The sequence below is a fragment of the Rana temporaria genome, chromosome 13 (genome assembly GCF_905171775.1).
Source record: "Rana temporaria chromosome 13, aRanTem1.1, whole genome shotgun sequence".
NCBI lineage: Eukaryota > Metazoa > Chordata > Amphibia > Anura > Ranidae > Rana > Rana temporaria.
In genome coordinates this window covers 81,400,610-81,421,791 of record NC_053501.1, presented here as the reverse complement: position 1 = coordinate 81,421,791, position 21,182 = coordinate 81,400,610, and the positions used below count along the sequence as shown (strand labels likewise).

The following is a 21,182-nucleotide window of genomic DNA, read 5'->3' as shown; positions in this document are numbered from 1 at the left end:
ATGAGGGTACGATTGGTATGTGGAAATAGGCATCCCTGCAGGGGGCAGTATCGTGTGTGCGGGGGGAGATGTGAAGGGGCCAGATCACGTGACAGGATTGGAGCGGCCTGTAAATAGGCAAGTATATAAATATTTCATACACAGGTTAGTAAGCATAGGTTTTGAGAGGGGAGAGGGGACAGTTTTAAGAGCAGTTAGGGTTAAGATGGAATTACATTTTTAACTCTGATTGATTTTGACTTATTTGCCCAAATTATTTATCTTTCTTTTTTTTATCAGTTTAAAATAACCAAGTGCAATATGATCTATCACAAGAATGCAAAAGGTCCAAGGGGATATTTCTGTTACAGTGTATGGGTAAGTGGGATCTACCTGAGGTAAGTGAGATGATTACAGATATCACTATCCCTGTCTCTGGTAAATAATGCTCTTTATACTTTGAGAAAAAATGTTTTCAAGACAACACATTACCTACCTGACTCCTCTGCCGCTGTTGATTTCAGATTTTCATTAACTCTTTCTTGCTCACTGTTTAATGTGATCACTGTAGGGCTCTGTGACCTCTGACTTTTAAGACCGTTTTCTGGACTTTGGGATTTAAAAGTCTCTTGTTCATCATATGAAGTAAAATTCTGCAGTTTCAAAACACAGAGGTTTAAACAGGTTTTACATGACATATTGTAATATTTCATATGTACAGTTTATGAATCATCAAGGTTTTTTTCACATTAAAACTAATAAACATACTAATGCATACCATTATCATACCCATGCATGACTACTGTTACTCTATATGGTATGCCAGCCAAGGGCCTGGCTGGTACCACTCAAATCATAACTTCTGCTATCCAATTCACAAATCACTGCCAAAAAGGTAATAACAGGAAACCTTTGCTGGCGAAAACTGTCTGAGACACCACATTCTGTACATGTTGTCCCTGGTGTCCCTGGTAATCCAGAAGTCAGTCCCAATACCTAAACAAGAGCTACTATGACAGATTCATACTTTTATGAACAGCCACTGAAACTATTACATGCTTTACACAGTTTAAATCATAAGACTAAAAAAAAGAGCTGCACTATTGAAAAGTCCAGTCAAAGAATGCAAAGTCTATGGGAATAAGGTACAAATATCATCAAATCACCCAGTGTTGCTAATTGAAAGGCCCTTTGATATTATCTGTCCCCCCCCCCCCCCCCCGCCTCAGACTGGGGACTCCCTAGGCCAGGGGTGCCCAACCTTTTGAAGAGCGAGGGCCACTTAAGCGACTTAGTAGCCAGTCGTGGGCCACAATGAGCAGATGACAGGTCTGCGTCCACTCTGCGCATGCAAAGCGGACACAGACACAGCCCACTCTACTCTATGGGCCCTCAAGTCTGTTTACATCTGTCACTCCATAGACATTATCATGTTAAAGGGGTCTAAGGCTACTTTAACACTGATGGTCTGCGGTCTACCCACACCCTTGATGCAGCGCAGTGCACCTGTGGCTTTCCTGCAGGTTAGCTGTACTTTGCTATAGAATTCTATCATATCCTGCAGGTGTGGTGCACTTTCTGAAAGTGCCCCAAACCGCAGCTAAAACCAGAAGGCTATGGCTTAGTGCAGGTAAGCAGATATGTCCATATATACACTGTGATTTTAGTAATAAACTTGTTGTCCCAGGCAGAGTGCATTTGGTATTGTGATGGATTTGATAAAATGATTATTTTGTGTTTATGTTCTCTTTCTCCTAGCCACTCAAATATTGCTTTCCTTCCTTATTGTTTTGTTTCTTTTATGATATGTATGTGTATATGTATGTGTGTGTGTATATATATATATATATATATAATGTGTGTGTATGTATATGTGCACGCATGTTTCAGTATTCTGTGAGAAAACATTGTTTTCCTTGAATTAAGTCATTATAGATTTAAATCTCAGCTCGGAATTGTAAACTGAAAGCAGATGTTCAACCCCCTCCTCCCTCTTTCCACTGACCAAAGCAATATGGCGACCGAGTGTAAAGCCTCGTGGAAAGGAGGAGATGTAACAAGAGAAGACTATATGAATGAGCCAATCGAATGCACCCATATGAATGATGCTTGCTTATGTCACTTTGTCTATAAAAGCTGTGATACCAATATGATTCCGCTTCTTGCTGTTGGGAAGGTGATGGCTGCAGACTGAATTAATTATCCCTCTTGTTTGCATGCTTTTACCATTATGAATTTGGATCAGAGGCAGGATAGGCTATGCCCTGGAATAGAGCCAGGGAACGTCTATTACAGTATCACTCCACCTATGACAAGAGCCAGTGCTATACAGGAAGCATTGGCTTATCTGGCTCTGCTCTGTTCATTCACAACACTAATGCTATGGCAAGTAAACAACCTGCAATCTGGGCTGGCCAACCCGCCATCCCACAGCAGGAGGTCACGGGCCACATCAGAGGGCTCCGCGGGCCACTGGTTGGGCCCCCCTGCCCTAGGCTATCCCTCATTAGCAGACAATGGTTCTAAATTGTTAACCCTTTGTTAAGACAGCGTTCAAATCTGCGAACCCTCCTGAACATTAAAATGAAGTAAGCATTGAAAAAAAAAAAAAATAATAAATAACCGGCTATTTTTGCTTATTTTTTTTTTTAGTTATGCTATGTCAATGACAACTTGTAACAAAATATAAAGTAGGTGTTATACCAGTTTGGTTGCAAAATGGGAAAAACACTTTAAGATCAACAGTTTGGTAAAGTCTCTTGTCTTAAAGTGGAGCTTTTTTTTTAAGTCAGCAGCTACAAATGCTGCAGCTGCTGAGGACACTTAGGCCCCTTTCACACTGCCACGACTTGAAAGCCCTGTGATTTTACGGCAATTTTGCGGCCGTAATTTTCATGCGATTCGAGGGAATGCCTGTGTAAACTTGAGGTCAATGGACCTCAACTCGCATTAAAGTCGGACCAAAGTAGTACAGGGACTACTTTGAAGTCGCACAGATATTGGAAATCATGGGGTATGACTTGTAATGCGACTTTGCAGTCCCAAGTTGTAGGACTAGTCACATAAGTGTGAAAGGGCCCTTACCTGTCCAGGGAGCCCACGATGTCGGCACCCGAAGCCGACCTGTCCATTGGCTCCAGGTGCAGGCGCCGGCATCCTACTAAGGGAAACAGAAAGTGAAGCCTTGTGGCTTCACAGCCTGTTTCTATCTGCACATGCACAAGTCACACAGCGATTTCTTATGGTCCCATCATCTTCTGGGGAACACACAGATCCCAAAAGGCAATGGGGGGAAGGAGGAGGGAAAAAAACGTGATGTTCCTCGTTGCGGTGCTGTGGGACGCAAGTTCTAAAGACAAAAAAAGAAAAAGGTATGAAAAAAAATATCCGAAAACGAGTTACGCTTACGATCTTTAAGGAGTTACATTTTTGCCTGCAACTCAGCTTTAAGGTGCATGTGAACCCAAATCTATTTTTTTTTAACATCCTTTATTTATACTTTTCAAAAAAGACAGGCATGGATGCAGGTGGGTAAATACAGCAGTCCAAACATTGTACAAATACAGAATAATGACATAGATATCCATTGTTTAAAAGCAACATAACAACCCAAGATAAACTAGCCAGCCTACAACGTGTTTGAATCATTTTTATAACAGTAACAGAGGGGGAGAAACACAGCCTTCTCCAAACAGGAGCCACTGTAAGACAAATAAACACAATTTATATTTGACATTGTGCCTCACTGTATACATTTTTTTTGAATGCATTGCAAAGTTTCCGTTGTAGGGAATCCTGCCAGTAACAGCACTTCTTGCTGCAGGCTGACAATGCTAATCTACTGCCTTGTAATCAGCAGAAGCATCGTCAGCCTTCCATGTGTGTTCCTTAGGCTGGATTCACACCTATGCATTTTTAGCGCTTTATGCATTTTGGAGATCTGCACTACAGTCCATTTACCATGGTTTCCTATGGAACACGTTTTGTAGTGCAAATCTGCAAAATGCAAAAAGCACTAAAAATGCATAGGTGTGAATCCAGCCTTAAACTGGACCGTTGGGCTGCTTGTTACATCTTTTAGAAAGGCAGTCAAACTAGAACTTGCATGGCTGGCAGGCAATGTCAGGCAGTGGCACAAAGCTGTACATAGGTTTGCTTCGAGCAAATGCAAATTCCAATATGCTATAACCCCAAACTAGTTATATGTTTACTTCCTATATGTTTACTTCATGTATGTTCTTTAAAAAAAAAAAACTGTAATCCATCAAAAAAACATGGTTCAGTGACTTAGCATACATACATAGCATAACAACCAGGAAGCTAGAACTTTTTATGGGGTAAGCAATGGCAGCCCTAAAAAAAAAAAAAAAAAAACAGGTTTACTTTGAAATTTTCTATGCTAACAGGAACTAGTGATGGTTGTCCACGAAGATGGGTAAAGATAACCAGTCTGAAACGGATTGGTAGGTATTGTCAACAGAGTTTTTATTTTACATATAATAAGATGGTCCGGCTGTGGACCATTGCATCACTAAACATATACTAATATTAGATCTTCTCTTGACACCAACAAAATTTAGGACATACAGTGGAACCTTGGATTACGAGCATAATCCGTTCCAGGAGAATGCTTGTAATCCAAAGCACTCGCACATCAAAGCAAGTTTCCCCATAGAAGTCAATGGAAACTAACATAATTAATTCCTCATTGACTTCTATTGCATGCAATACCGCATGTGGCCAGAGGTGGGGGGGCGCCGGAGAAATTCGGAAATACTCTGAGACAGCTCGGCTGAACTCGGAAACCCTCGGAAAGGCTCAGAAACTCTCAGAAACTGAGTATTTCTTAGTATTTGAGTGGTTCCGTTTATTTCCGAACGACTCCGAACCATTCCGAGTGTCACCGGTGCCCCCGCACCTCTGGCCAAATGCGGTACTGCACACTGCAGAGGCTTGAATTCTGCTAATTTTGCGAGACAACACTCGCAAACCGAGTCAGGATTTAAAAGAAAAAAAATTTGCTTGTCTTTCAAAAAGCTCATTAACAGCGTTACTCGTAAACCAAGGTTCCACTGTAATAGAGTGTATGATTATTCCTGCACTAACAATATTAAATAGTGAAACTGCTGCAAGCACCGAATAGGGTCAGACCATACCCGTATAAATCAAATAAAGGGGGGGGGGGGGGGTGATGCTTCGCTGTTCCTAGTAAATAATTCCTACTATGGGTAAAAACACATAGGGCCAGATTCAGGTACATTTACGTTGCGCAGCGGCGGCGTAACGTATCCCATTTACGTTACACCGCCGCAAGTTTTCAGCGCAAGTGCCTGATTCACAAAGCACTTACTTACTCGCAAGGACGTCTTGGTTTCGACGTTAACGTAAATGGCATCCAGCGCCATTCACGGACGACTTACGCAAACGACGTGATTTTTCACATTTCGACGCGGGAACGACGGCCATACATTGGCTAGTCCACCTAGAGGGCAGCCTTAGTTTTACGCGGCGTATCTCAACGGAAACGACGTAAAGTTAGAGCGACGGGTAAAGCGTACGTTCGTGAATCGCCGTAACTAGTCATTTGCATATTCTACGCCGACCGCAATGGAATCGCCACCTAGCGGCCAGCCTAGAATTGCATCCTAAGATCCGACGGTGTAAGTCAATTACACCTGTCGGATCTTAGGGCTATCTATGCGGAACTGATTCTATGAATCAGCCGCATAGATACGACAAGCGTATCTCAGAGATACGCCGTCGTATCTCTTCTGTGAATCTGGCCCATAAAGTATAAGGCTCCATGCACAGTGCACACTGAAGCTGATAAACTGTAGTTTATTGGCGTTTTTTTTTTTTTTTTTTTAAAGCCCATAAACTGAACTCTAGGTTAGCCTATGTGCCCATGCACACCTGGGCGTTTTTTAATGTTAATGAGCTTTAGAGTTTATTTGCTTTTTTCTGAATGCCCGAAGTTTTTCGGCGAAAAAAAAAAAGCTAAAAAACGCAGTTTTTTTATCCATTGAAAAAAAAAAAAAATACACTGAAAAACGCTGATTAAAGCTATTGCAAAAAACGCCAAAAAACTTTGAAAGGCTCCCTGCAAAGTTACTGGTGTTTTTTTTTATAGCTTCAGTGTGCATGAAGCCTAAAACTAACTGATATCACAAAGTGCCAAAGTGCAAAAATGCTAATCGCACAAACATAAACAAGTAAAACCTTTATCACCCTTGGATAATTTTATATGTTTTATGTTTGTACGATTAGCATTTATGCACTTTGTGATATCAGTTAGTTTTATACAAGATTCCACTGTATTGCAATAAATACAGGGATCTAGTTCAAGGATTTCCTTTTTCTCAACATAAACTCTTTCAAAAATAATTTTTGTTCAGAAATCGCACTGCAAAAATAGATAGTGATTTAAGATACTTTAAATTACTTTACCTCTGAAAGGCACAGTTCTGGTGACAACACTTCCAATGAGCCTACAGTGGAAAATATTTTTGGATTCTCTGCCTGGAGTGAACTTGAAATACGGCTTTCAGGACGGGACCGAGACACTGAAGCGGGTCTGGAAATGTCATCCAGGTTTCCTTTCACAATATCCATCCCCAGAACACTCTTCATCTAAAATCTAAAATACAAAAACATGATGCATTTATCACATATTACAATAGAAACTTTAAATCCCTGTAATTACAGATAAAATGGTTGTATTTAATCTGAACTCTAGGCATATACCATATATCAGGGTTTTTTTTTCTCAGAGAATAGGTGCAGGAACTCCCTACTTCTCAGTCACCTGTTGTGTCCACCCCCTTCCCACCTCCGAGAACCATTCTTTGACTCCACCCCTTACCCATCTCTGAGCACCATTCCTTGATTCCGCCTCCTAACCACCTCTTAGTAATGGATACAGAACCAAGTATAAATTTGTGGTGCTAAGTAATTCGCAACAATGGAGCTCCACCAGCAACAACAGACTCTGAACAAGCTAGCAACAATAGACCCCTCCCTCAACAGTTGATGTCTTCCAGCAACAATTGTCTCCCAGTAGCATATGAGCCCCCCAGCAACAATGGATCCCCTACCAGGGGCAACTGACTTTCCCAGCAACAATTGACCCTCAACCTGTAAAAATAGATCCCCAGCAGCCAGCATTAATAGACCCTCCAGTACACCCCAGCACCCCTTTGCCATTACATACATTCAGAGCTGGAGGTGCCGGAACTGCGTTCCCCCGCGTTCCTGCTGAAAAAAAGCCCTGCCGTATATACTCGAGTATAAGCAGAGTTTTTCAGCCCTTTTTTTTTTAGGCTGAAAATGCCCCCCTCGGCTTATTCAGACGGCGGACGAGCAGTGTTAAAAAGTTGTGCAGTCCGCCTCGTCCTGTTCCGTGATAGGCGGAACACTCATCCGGACCTCCTCTCATTTGTGATAGACGAGAAAACGAGAGGACGTCTTCAAAATGAGTCTGACAAAGTGAAGCAAGCTAAAAATATATATATATATATATATATATATATATATATATACACGGTCGGATTTTTTTGAAAACCTGCTCATTTTGAAGTTTGTTGTCAAAAAGTCTGATCGTGTGTATGGGCCTTTTCACATTGCTGTGGAGAATTTTTGGCCAACACTTCTTTGCAGAATTGTTTTCATTCAGTCACATTGTAGGGTTTTCCAGCATTAACGGCCTGTTTATGGTCATGCCTCAGCATCTCAATCGGATTTAAGTCCAGCCTTTTTTTTTATTTTTTTAAGTGCGTGTACTCGAGAGAGGAGCCGGACTGCAGGAGTTGGGAGTAGGCAGGCCTCCCCCAGAGGCAATCTGCCACCTTTCTCCATGCCCCGGGTGGCAATGGTGGGTGTGTGAGGGGGTCCTCCCACACAGCCCGCCCTACCTGCTCCGCTTTGAAGCCCAACGGGGCAGAGGGACTCCCTATAAGGGAGTGAGAGGATCTAGCCCGCTCAACCAGCCCTGTTAGTCCTTCGCCTCTCTTTTTAGAGACAGCGTGGTCAAAGTGCGTGCATGTTAACCCAATTTCGAGTGCGTGTAAGTGTGGTGGTTTTTGTGGGAGGGGGGTGGGCGTACTAAGCGCAAGCTTACCTCACATAGCACACCCACCGGGAGCCGGGCTGAGACCACCAAACTCAATTCACATGTAGCTGAGACCGGGATCCAAACCCCTAGCTGCAGAGGTGAATGGCTTGTCAGCGCAGTGCCAATCGCGTCGAGCCACCGCAGCTCCTTAAGTCCAGACTTTGACTAAGCCACTCCAAAACCTTAATTTTGTTTTTTTCAAGCCATTCAGAGGTGGACTTTCGGGTGTTTTTTCGCATCACTGTCCTGCTGCATAACTCAAGTGTGCTTGAGCGTAATGTCACAAATTGATGGACGGACATTCTCCTTCAGGATTTTCTGGTAGAGCGCAGAATTCCTAGTTTCCTTAACCACTTCCATACCAGGTACTTACGCAGCTTCCCGCCCAAGCCAATTTTCAGCTTTCAGCACTGTCGCACTTTGAATGGCAATTGCGCGGTCATGCTACACTGTACCCAAACAAAATTGGCGTCCTTTTTTCCCCACAAATAGAGCTTTCTTTTGGTGGTATTTGATCACCTCTGCGATTTTTTTTTTTTGCGCAACAACTAAAAAAAGGCTGAAAATTTGGAAAAAAAAATACGTTTTTATTTTTTTCTGTTAATTTTTTTGTAAATACGTTTTCTCTTTCAATTACGGGCACTGATATGGCGGCACTAATGGGCACCGATGAGATGGCACTGATGGACATCGATGAGGTAGTACTGACGGGCACAGATGAGGTGGCACTGATTGGCGGCGCTGGTATGCGACACTGATGGGCACACATAGGCGTCACTGATGGGCACACATAGGCGGCACTGATGGGCACACATAGGCGGCACTGATGGGCACACATAGGCGGCACTGATGGGCACACATAGGCGGCACTGATGGGCACTCATGGGCGGCACTGGGCACTCATAGGCGGCACAGATGGGCACTCATGGGCGGCACTGATGGATACTTATGGGTGGCACAGATGGGCACTGCTAGGTGGGCACTGGGCATGGATGGGCACTGTGGGGTGGCACTGATGGACACTGGGGTGGCGCTGATGGACACTGGGGTGGCGCTGATGGACACTGGGGTGGCAGCACTGATTGTTGCCAGTCAGTGCCCATTTGTGGGCACTGACTGGCATCTTTTTTCTTTATGTTTTTTTTTAATTTATTTTAACTTTTTTTTTTTTTTTTTCTAGATTTTTTTTTTTTTTTGCCCACCCTGGTGCTCCAGGGTGGGCATCCCTGGTGGTCCAGTGTGGCGATCCGAGGGGGGGCTGCGCTGATAAACAATCAGCGCGAACCCCCCCTGTCAGGAGAGCCGCCGATCGGCTATCCTCTACTCGCGTCTGTCAGACGCGAGTGAGGAAGAGCCATCGGCGGCTCTTCCTGTTTACATCGTGATCAGCCGTGGTTGGACACGGCTGATCACGTGGTAAAGAGTCTCCGCCAGAGGCTCTTTACCGAGATCGGAGATGCAGGGTGTCAGACTGACACCCCGCATCACCGATCGCCGCGATGCGCGCCCCCACGGGCGCGCGCGGCATGAAATCCTGCAGGACGTTCTAGAACGTCCTGTCAGGATTTCATAACCACTTCCCGGACGTAAATCGGCCATAGGCCGGGCGGGAAGTGGTTAATGACGGCAAGTCGTCCAGGTCCTGAAGCTGCAAAGCAGCCCCAAGCCATCACACTACCACCAACATGTGCGACTGTTGGTATGATGTTCTTTTTATAAAATGATGTGTTAGTTTTACATCAGAGGAAACGGGATGCATACCTTCCAAAAAAGTTTAACTTTTGTCTCATCAGTCCACAAAATATTTGCCCAGAAGTCTTGGGGATAATCAAGATTTTTTGGGGCAAATGTGAGAGGGGAATGTGTGTTCTTTTTGTTCAGCAGTGGCTTTGGCCTTGGAACGCTCCCATTGATGCCATTTTTGCCCAGTCTCTTTCTTATTGTTAAATCATGAACACTGACCTTACCTAAGACAAGCAAGACCTGCAGTTCTTTAGATGTTGTTCTGGGTTCATTTATGGCCTTCTGGATGAGTCGCTGGGAAGGTTCACCACTGTTCCAAGTTTTCTCCATTTGTAGATGATGGCTCTCACCGTGGTTGGCTGGAGTCCCAAAGCCTTAGAAATGGCTTTGTAACCCTTTGTACATATCCACTACTTTGTTTCTCATCTGTTCTTGAAATTCTTTAGATTTCGGCATGATGTGTTGCTTTTTTAGATCTTTTAGCTTGCTTCACTTTGTCAGACAGCTTCTATTTAAGTGATTTCTTGATTCTACAGGTCTGGCAGCAATCAAGCCTGGGTGTGGCAAGTGAAATTTAACTCCAAAAAGTTTGATTAATTACAGTTCATTCATGATTTAGCAAGGGGGAGGGGTAGAGCTGCACAATTAACCGTCAAGAATCGTTATTGCGATCTTTTTCCTGTTGCGATCTTCACGATCTTTGGTATGCAAAGAATTTCCTCTCTGCTCTCAGCCAAAAGTCAAAGTCTGGGCAATCTGCCAAGTCTGGGCAGTCTGACAATTTTTTAAAACATTCTTTATCAGTGGAAGTTAAGTCTAAACATTGTATCAATTTGACTTTTACATCAAAGGAATAGACTATTGTATGTAAATTAGGAACGTTTAACCACCAAACCTTTTTCTGACAGCTAAAATCGTTTTTTTTTGCTAGAAAATTACTTAGAACCCTATATATATATATATATATATATATATATATATATATATATATATATATATATATATATATATATATATATATATATATATATATATATATATATATATATATATATATATATATATATATATATATATATATAGACCCTAGAAAATAAAATGGCGCATACTAGCTCATTATGAAATACTTACCTTGGAACAAGGTGTGGGGAACTTACCTGGTCCACGCCGAGGGAGATGTCATCTTGCCTCTGCGTTTCTTCCGGTTATCGTCGCTCTAGCGGCAAAGTCGTCACTCCCGCGCATGCGTGCGGGAGACTTCTTTCCGGCAAGGTTCGGCGGCTGAGCATTGCAAGGGGAATATCACCTAAAACGTATAGGTTTAGGAGATATTCTTTATACCTTATTATAGGCTCACCTGTAGGTAAAAGTGGTAGTACAGAGTTAACTACCACTTTAACAAAGTCCTGAGAAACCGGGGGATCATGCAAAACGTGTTGTAACAGCATTACTGTCCAATGCTGGGATGTATTCTGTCTATCACAGGCGTGGGGTTAGGAGGAGGCGGGGCTGTGTGAGATCAGTGAGCAGAGCGGAAACAGTTTCAATGTAATGCTGTTACAGCGTGTTTTGTAAAGCTATCCGTGGACTTTTGGTGACAAAGCTCTGCATTACGAAAAGGAATTTTCTGTTCCTTATGTGTTCTTGACAGACTCTCATGGAAATTATGTTTTTTAAAGAAATCATGTTGTTTGTTTTTAATGTGAAACAGAATACAATTTTGTATTTTTTTACGTATGTTTACAAGTGGTTCTCAATGGAATACAAAGGGGGTTATTTACTAAAGGCAAATCCACTTTGCAATGCAAGTGCACTTGGAAGTGCAGTCGCTGTAGATCCAAGGGGGACATGCAAGGAAAGTAAAGAACAGCATTTTTGCTTGTACATGATTGGATAATAAAATCAGCAGAGCTTCCCCTGATTTCAGATCTTCCCCTCAGATTTACTCAAGTGCACTTGGAGTGCAGAGTGGATTTGCCTTTGGTAAATCAACCCCAACATCCCCAATTTTGCTTACAAGTGTTGTCTGTATAGGTACCTCAAGAACTAGTTATGACTAGCTCATTAAATTGCTGGATGCATTCCTAAATGCAAAAAAAAAATACAACTGGATTAAAATGTATCCAATTAAAAAAAAAAAAAATCCCCATTGGGACATATCGGACCATGCTGTATAGTGGTTCTTTACCTTCCTCTGTGGGTAAAGGATTGTGTATATGGAGGTTTTTTATTGGTTGAACTAGATGGCCTTGTGTCTTGTTTCAACCTATGATCCAATTTACTGTATTTATTGGCGTATAACACGCACCCTAACTTTAACCACTTGACAACTGGGCACTTAAACCCACTTAATAACCAGACCAATTTTCAGCTTTCGGTGCTCTCACATTTTGAATGACAATAACTCAGTCATACAACACTGTAACCAAATGAAATTTTTGTCCTTTTTTCCCACAAATAGAGCTTTCTTTTGGTGGTATTTGATCACCTCCGCGTTTTTAATTTTTTTCGCTATAAATGAAAAAAGAACGAAAATTTTGTAAAAAAATGAATTTTTCTTCATTTCTATTATAAAATTTTGCAAAAAATGAATTTTTCTTCATAAATTTGACCTAAAATGTATACTGCTACATATCTTTGGTTAAAACAATTTGGATATTATTTAGTCTGGGTGAATGTTATAAGGTCTAGAAGTTATGGTACCAATTACTGAAAATTGATCAATTTGATCACATCTGATGTACTGACAGCCTCTCTCATTTCTTGAGACCCTAACATGCCAGAAAAAGTACAAATACCCCCCAAATGACCCTTTTTTGGAAAGAAGACATTCCAAGGTATTTAGAAAGAGGCATTGTGAGTTTTTTGAAGTTGTCATTTTTTCCCACAATTCTTTGCAAAATCAAGGTTTTTTTATTTTTATTTTTTTTCCACAAAAGTTTCATATTAGCAGGTTATTTCTCACACACAGCATATGCATACCACAAATTACATCCCAAAACACATTCTGCTACTCCTCCCGAGTATGGCGGTACCACATGTGTGAGACTTTTACACAGCGTGGCCACATACAGAGGCCCAACATGCAGGGAGCGCCATCAGGCGTTCTAAAGCACCCAGACCAATTCTAACATTTCTCTCCTACCTGGAAAAATCATCATTTATTTGCTAGAAAATTACATAGAACCCCAAAACATTATATATGCTTTTTTAGCAAAGACCCTAGAGAATACAATGGCGGTCGTTGCGTTTTTATCGCGCATGGTATTTACACCGCAATTTTTCGAACGCATTTTTTGGGGAAATAAAGAGATTTTTAATACAGCTTACCTGTAAAATCTTTTTCTTGGAGTACATCACGGGACACAGAGCGGCATATTCATTACTATATGGGTTATATGGAGTACCTTCAGGTGATGGACACTGGCAATCTCAAACAGGAAGTGCCCCTCCCTATATAACCCCCTCCCATAGGAGGAGTACCTCAGTTTTGTAGCAAGCAGTATGCCTCCCAAAATGGTCCCCAAAAAGAGGGGTGGGAGCTCTGTGTCCCGTGATGTACTCCAAGAAAAAGATTTTACAGGTAAGCTGTATTAAATATCTCTTTTTCTTTATCGTACATCACGGGACACAGAGCGGCATATTCATTACTATATGGGATGTCCCAAAGCAATGCTTACAATGAGGGGAGGGAGAACATCTTCCCAAGACAAAAGGATTTAATTTAGAGATATACTCAAATCATAATAAATCCAACTTAGTTGAGAAAAATAATTTTTTAATTTAACTCAAAAGGGGAGCCCCCGGATCTGAGGGTCTCAAACTGCAGCCTGCAGCACTGCCTGCCCAAAGGCTGTATCAGTATTCCTTCTTACGTCCAACTGGTAGAATTTTGTAAACGTGTGGACAGAAGACCAGGTTGCCGCCTTGCAAACTTGAGCCATAGAGATCTGGTGGTGTGCTGCCCAGGAGGCGCCCATGGCCCTAGTAGAATGAGCCTTTAATGATAACGGAGGAGGCAACCCCTTCAAGCCGTAGGCCTGAGTGATTAACTGTTTAATCCACCTCGAGATGGTGGATTTTGCAGCTGCCTGCCCCTTCTTGGGCCCATCCGGTAAAATGAACAACACATTTGTTTTCCGGATCTTCTCTGTAGCTTTAAGATAGGCCTTCATGGCCCTGACAATATCCAAGGTATGCAGCAACCCTTCCTTTCTGGAAGTAGGTTTAGGAAAGAAGGATGGTAATACCAAATCCTGGTTTAGATGAAAACTGGATATAACCTTTGGTAGAAAGGAAGGATGAGGGCGGAGAACGACCTTGTCCTTATGTAAAATAAGATATGGTTCCTTACAGGATAAGGCTGCCAGTTCCGATACTCTTCTGGCGGAAACTATGGCGACCAAAAATACTAACTTCCTTGTCAGTAAAACCAAAGGAATTTCAGCCAACGGCTCAAAAGGTTGTTTCTGTAAACTTGACAGAACAAGATTTAAATCCCACGGACAAAGTGGGGATTTAACTGGAGGATTAATACGCAAGACCCCTTGAATGAAGGTCTTAACCAGCGAGTGGGTGGCCAGCGGCCGCTGAAACCACATTGACAAAGCTGAAATCTGTCCCTTGATTGTGCTTAATGCCAGTCCTTTATCCACTCCTAGCTGGAGAAAACTTAATACTCTATCGATGGTAAACTTGCGAGAAAGCCATCGCTTGGACTCACACCAGCCTACATAGGCCTTCCAGACCCTGTAATAAATCACCCTAGAGACCGGTTTCCTGGCTCTGATTAGGGTAGAGATTACTTTCTGAGACAGACCTCTACCCCTGAGAATCAGGGATTCAGCTTCCAGGCCGTCAAATTTAGATGCCGTAAGGCAGGGTGGAGGATCGGACCTTGCGATAGCAGGTCTGGCCGTAGAGGAAGAGTCCAAGGGTCTCCCACTACCATCTTCAGGATTAGTGAATACCATGCCCTTCTGGGCCATGCTGGAGCTACCAGGATGACTGGTATATGCTCCACCCTGATCCTGCGCAGCAGGCGGGGTAGTAACTGGAGCGGGGGAAACGCATAAAGAAGTTTGAACTGATGCCAAGGGCAAACCAGCGCATCGGTTTCGCAGGCCATCGGATCCCTTGAGCGGGATATGAACCTGTCTAGCTTCTTGTTGAGTCTCGATGCCATGACATCCACGTCCGGCACTCCCCATCTTTGGCAGAGTGTCTGAAAGACTTGTGGATGTAGAGACCATTCCCCCGGCAACAGAGTCTGGCGACTTAAGAAGTCCGCCTGAAGGTTGTCCACTCCTGGAATGAATATTGCCGATATGCAGGGCACATGAGCCTCTGCCCACAGGAGAATCAAGCTCACCTCTCTCTGAGCGGCTTGACTCTTGGTTCCCCCTTGGTGATTTATGTATGCCACGGCCGTGGAATTGTCTGATTGAATTCTCACCGGGAACCCCTGCAATTTGGACGTCCAAGCCCTGAGGGCTAGTCGAGCAGCTCTGAGCTCCAAGATGTTGATGGGCAACTGCTTCTCTGGCTTTGCCCAAGTACCTTGGCGAGTGCAACCATCCAAAATTGCTCCCCAGCCCGTCAGGCTGGCATCTGTGGTTACTATCTTCCAAGCCACTGGGCTGAAAGACTTCCCCTTCAGTAGATTCTGAGGGTCTAACCACCAACACAGACTTTGTCGGACTCTTGATGAGAGCGGCAAAGGGATATCCAAGGCCTGTGGCCTCCTGCTCCATGCTGACAGGATGGCTGCCTGCAGGATGCGAGTGTGGCTCTGGGCGTACGGTACCGCCTCGAATGTGGCCACCATCTTGCCTAGTAACCGCATACATAGGCGAACAGTTGGTTCTTTCTTGCTTAGAACCAGTAGGATTAATTCCTTGATGGCTTTGACCTTTATCAGAGGTAGAAACACCTTTTGTTGTGCTGTGTCTAACCTCATGCCGAGATATTCCAACTGCCTTGTGGGCTGGAATGCTGACTTTTCTCGATTTAGGACCCAGCCGAACCTCTCGAGGTACTGGACCGTGAGGGCCACTGCTCGTTCCAAGCCAGGAAACGAGTGATCTATGACTAGGAGGTCGTCCAGGTACGCTAGGATTGTGACCCCTTGGATCCTTAGCTTGGCTAGGATTGGAGCTAGGACCTTCGTGAACACCCGGGGGGCCGTAGCCAACCCAAAGGGAAGCGCCACGAATTGGAAGTGACGCAAAGCCACCATAAAGCGTAGAAATCTTTGATGTGGCTGATAAATTGGAACATGAAGGTAGGCATCCTTTATGTCTATGGATGCCATGAAGTCGTTCTTCTGGAGTGTGGCAGCTGCTGACCGCACGGATTCCATCCGAAATGAGCGGACCTTTAGGTATGCATTTACCATTTTTAAGTCCAAAATTGGCCTGACATCCCCGTTGGGCTTTGGGATGATGAATAGGTTGGAGTAGAAACCCAGCCCCTGTTCTAGGACTGGTACCTCTACTATTACTTCCTGGGAGAGTAGATGATTTAATGCCGTCATTAATGCGGCTCCCTTCTCCGGATCGTTTGGTACCCTTGACTCCTGGAAATGAGGAGGAGGAAACCTTAGGAAGTCTAGTTTGTAGCCCGTAGCCACGGAAGACCGTACCCATCTGTCGGGAATGCTGGCCTCCCAAACCTCTGAAAAGAGACGCAGCCTTCCCCCCACCCTCGTGGGTGGGGGCGCCCCTTCATAAGGCCGGCTTGGGGGCTGGTTTTGCTGGTTTGCGAAACCACTGCTTCTTGCCTCTATCGGTCTGTCCCTGCGACTTGTTGTTAAAGTTTGATCTTGCAGGAGGCCGTCGATACTGTTTGGTATTGGAGGGCCCCTGCCCAGGGGAGTACTGTCGTTTAAACGCAGGCCCTTGAAACTTCTTCTTGGTTGGCAAAAGAGTACTTTTGCCGCTTGAAATGGTCTGAATGTATTTATCCAGGTCTTCTCCGAAGAGTCGTCCTCCATGGAAGGGGAACCCTACCAGGAGCTTCTTGCATGGGGGCTCTGCCTCCCAGCTCTTTAACCATAAGAGCCTTCTCATATGGATAAGGGATAACGATAAACGTGACGCTTGCTGGATAGAATCCTTAATCGCATCTACCGTAAAGCGTATGGCCCTAGGGACATCCGAAAATTCTTCTGCCTGCTGGGCAGGAATAAGTTTAAGCATCTGCTTAGTTTGATCCGATAATGCTTGTGCAACCCCAATCGCAGCCACAGCTGGCTGCACTACTGCGCCTGCAGTAGTGAAGGAGTTTTTAAGTAGCGTTTCCAAGCGTTTATCAACCGGATCCTTGAACACCTGTATGTTTTCTACAGGGCATGTTAAAGATTTGTTAACACATGAGATGGCTGCGTCCCCTGCCGGGGTTGCCCATCTCTTGGAAAATGTATCTTCCATAGGATATAAGGCAGAGAATCTTTTAGGTGGTAAAAAGATTCTATCTGGCTTGGTCCAATCTTGGAACATAACTTCCTCTAGCAGAGGATGGATCGGAAAAACTGCGTTGTTTTGAGGCGTTTTTAGTGAGCCCAAAGCTGAAACCGTCGATACTTGGAGATCTGGTACTGGCAAGTTGAATGCTCTATGGACCAAGTCCGTTAAGGCTTGAACCCACCAGCTCTCCCCTTGGGAGGCTGCCCCAGACTCCTCCGTATCCGGATCCTCGATCCCCGAACCTGCTTGGTCCTTGTCCAAGAGGTCGTCCAATTCCCCTGCGGAAAGGACCTCCTCCTCTGAGGGTCCACGCTCGGGCGACGGAGATCTATTCCGTTTTCTGCCCCGCATAGCCTTGGCTATCATTTTTTCCATTCTTTTTTCCATCTCTTTTAAAGAGGTGGACAGCACCTCGTCCGTGACCACCCTAGGGTTGGACTGACCCGTGCCAGCCCCAGCCCCAGATCCCGATGGTCCCACCAAGGCTCCCTCTCGGGAAAGCAGCGGCATAACTTTGTCCGAGACCTCAGACTCTCTGGGGGAATCCCCACCTCTTGTACCCTCTGAACCAGATGCCATGGTACAATACCGAGGTACGCCCGCTAACTTATCGGTGTTTTGGAATTATAAATAGTTATTGCCCAAAAACCGTTTGGGGGATAAAAAATGCCTTCTCTCCTTTTAATGTTTTTTTTTTTTTTTTTTTTTTTTTCAAACCAAAGAGAGAAAAAACATTCTGTCCCCCTTAGTAGTGTTGCCAAAAACTGCTGAGATAGAAAAAGAACAGCCTAACTCTAGGCTCCAGAACAGTCTTATTGAAGACTGTAATAATCTTTTTTGGCCACTGTGTGTCCTCGGCGCCCCGTGCTGCCGCTCTGGTCTCTTCCTCTCTGAGTTCCAGCATACACTGAGCTGGGAACGAATGGAAGGGCCGCCCCTTCCTTTAACATGCTAAAATATGAATAGAACATCTTTGATAGTCTGGTCTCAAATAGTTGCCGACACCCCTGATGAACAGAAAAAATGGCGGATCCCCCAGGGTGGGGCTTTTTAGGCAACAGTAGTACAAGTAGTCATAGTGGATACAAAAATATGTAATAGTTTAATAGTAACAAAAGGTATCAAACAATATATGGTAAACATGTATAATACAAAAGTTTAAAAACAACACATTAATGGGGTGTGGTTGGAAAAGAGTGAAGAGTCCACAATATAAATACTGGGCCCAACGCGTTTCGGGTTTCCTTCTTCAGGGACCGAAGTATGTGTGGAGTCAGAAAGTGTGACAAACAACTTTTCTAGAAAAAATAAATAAATAGCAATGTGTTGAAAATAATAACATACAAAGGAAAAATGTATAAATATTAAACTGGCACAGATAAGAAAACATCATACCACCCAAGACGTTTCAAAGGCTCAGCACACCCCTTAAGAAGACTTCGCGGTCGGGACGCATGGCAAACCTCGGATGGTGAAGAGAGGAGTGAGGACTGGCATCTGTGTCAATCACAACGTAGCAAGACCTTTGGCCCGAAGTGTCACAGCGTAAAAAAGTTTATTAGGTTGTATTTTTGTTTTTACCTGTCCCAAAATATAAATAAATAAAAGGACAGGATAATATCAACGAGACCAGAGGCAAAAAGTCGCAAAAAATCGCAAAAAGAAAGCTGAACCACGAATTTATATATGAGGTGAGAGACATACCTGTAATATCAAAGAATAGCCAAATAGGTCAGTAGAGGGCTCAAAAGCTAAAAATGAAAATAATATGGATCACAATTTAGAAATGTGCAGAGTATGAAGAAATGACATGTAAAGCAACAGGTTGAAAGTCGAGCTGGGAGACATCAAAGGAAAAGGTACTTACATGGGAAGAGGACACAAGCAGTGTGAGGTGTATACAGATGCTGCAGCCGTCCAGCAATGTCTGACATTGTGGGGCTGCTGAGCTTTAAATAGGAAAAGGGAAGGAGGGGGGAGTAAGATGGGAGGAGTCTGTAAAGGAGAGCCTAAGTGCTATGGGTCAGTGTGAAAGAAGGGGGCGGTGTTAAGTGATGTAGACGTGGAGCATATCCGAGTGAGGAGGGGGGAGGGACGGGTATATCCCGCTCTCCTCACATGGAAGCCCGCACTGGAGACGTAGAGCTGCATAGAGACGCAACTCAGGTGTGGTAAACAGTGGGCGGGACAGAGAGAGAGGGCGGAAGATACGCCCTGCTCTCTCACCTCCGCCCATACTCACCGCCTGACGGCGCGATGACGTAGGCACGCCGCCGCAAAGAGATGCAAATGTGTGTGATGTAGGGTGGGCGGGACAGAGAGAGAGAGGGCGGAAGATACGTCCTGCTCTCTCACCTCCGCCCAAACTGGCCGCCTGACAGCGCAAGTGACGTAGGCACGCCGCCGGTGAGTATGGGCGGAGGTGAGAGAGCAGGGCGTATCTTCCGCCCTCTCTCTCTGTCCCGCCCACTGTTTACCACACCTGAGTTGCGTCTCTATGCAGCTCTACGTCTCCAGTGCGGGCTTCCATGTGAGGAGAGCGGGTTCAGCTTTCTTTTTGCGATTTTTTGCGACTTTTTGCCTCTGGTCTCGTTGATATTATCCTGTCCTTTTATTTATTTATATTTTGGGACAGGTAAAAACAAAAATACAACCTAATAAACTTTTTTACGCTGTGACACTTCGGGCCAAAGGTCTTGCTACGTTGTGATTGACACAGATGCCAGTCCTCACTCCTCTCTTCACCATCCGAGGTTTGCCATGCGTCCCGACCGCGAAGTCTTCTTAAGGGGTGTGCTGAGCCTTTGAAACGTCTTGGGTGGTATGATGTTTTCTTATCTGTGCCAGTTTAATATTTATACATTTTTCCTTTGTATGTTATTATTTTCAACACATTGCTATTTATTTATTTTTTCTAGAAAAGTTGTTTGTCACACTTTCTGACTCCACACATACTTCGGTCCCTGAAGAAGGAAACCCGAAACGCGTTGGGCCCAGTATTTATATTGTGGACTCTTCACTCTTTTCCAACCACACCCCATTAATGTGTTGTTTTTAAACTTTTGTATTATACATGTTTACCATATATTGTTTGATACCTTTTGTTACTATTAAACTATTACATATTTTTGTATCCACTATGACTACTTGTACTACTGTTGCCTAAAAAGCCCCACCCTGGGGGATCCTCCATTTTTTCCTTTAACATGCTGGCCCGCCCTTCCCCCTCAGCTAACGGCGCGAAATTGCGCCCATATCACGGGGACGCGCGCGCGCCCCCGCCGGCGGGGGTGGGGGGAAGGAGACCACACGAGGAGGCAGTTTGTCCTGTCTCCAGGCTAGGAGGAATAACCGTGGCAGCAATCGCCTGGAGGCTTTGCAGGTAAGCACAGCTCTCTTTACACACACACACAGGCCTCTTTCTCAATGCTTTACAATACTACCAGGGAGGTCACCTTTTATGGGGAATACACATAGAGCCATCCTATCTTTAAGACATGTGACTCACTTTGCCAGATGCAGCGCATAACTTTAGGCATGTCCCACTGTGACCCCCCCCCCCCCCAGAAAAACCTGCTGCGAACCAAGTTCCGCAAGTTTCCCCTCACTTACCTGCTCCATGCCGCAGGACTTTGCACAGCAAGAGGCCCAATCTTCCCCCATCTCCGTGGGGCATTGACCTTCAGGCCCTGGGTTCCTATGAAGGATCCACTGTCCTGGGCCCATATAGCACTCTGGCAACAGAAACATTAGGCCCCCAAAGGTTTCTAAGTTCTGGGCCCAGGGTCCAGCTCTCTAAAAAGAAAGCATTATGGGCTATACCCCATTGGTTTGGGGTCCGGTTACTGACCACTTTAGCGCTGAGGCCCTTGGACAGAACCGGT

At 44.4% G+C, this 21,182-nt stretch overlaps 1 protein-coding gene across 3 annotated transcripts in view; it reads right to left on the bottom strand.

Moving 5' to 3' along the window:
• The window catches only part of FSIP1 (fibrous sheath interacting protein 1), a 393,370-nt gene that overhangs the window by 355,016 nt on the left and 17,172 nt on the right, over positions 1-21,182 (bottom strand). For all 3 annotated transcript variants that reach the window (XM_040332131.1, XM_040332133.1, XM_040332132.1), the window contains exons 2-3: positions 6,427-6,616; positions 476-632 (exon numbers count right to left, since the gene is read on the bottom strand). In XM_040332131.1, coding sequence (XP_040188065.1) covers positions 476-632; positions 6,427-6,609 — 340 coding nt within the window. In that variant the 5' untranslated portion in view covers positions 6,610-6,616. The remainder of the gene's footprint in view (positions 1-475; positions 633-6,426; positions 6,617-21,182) is intronic.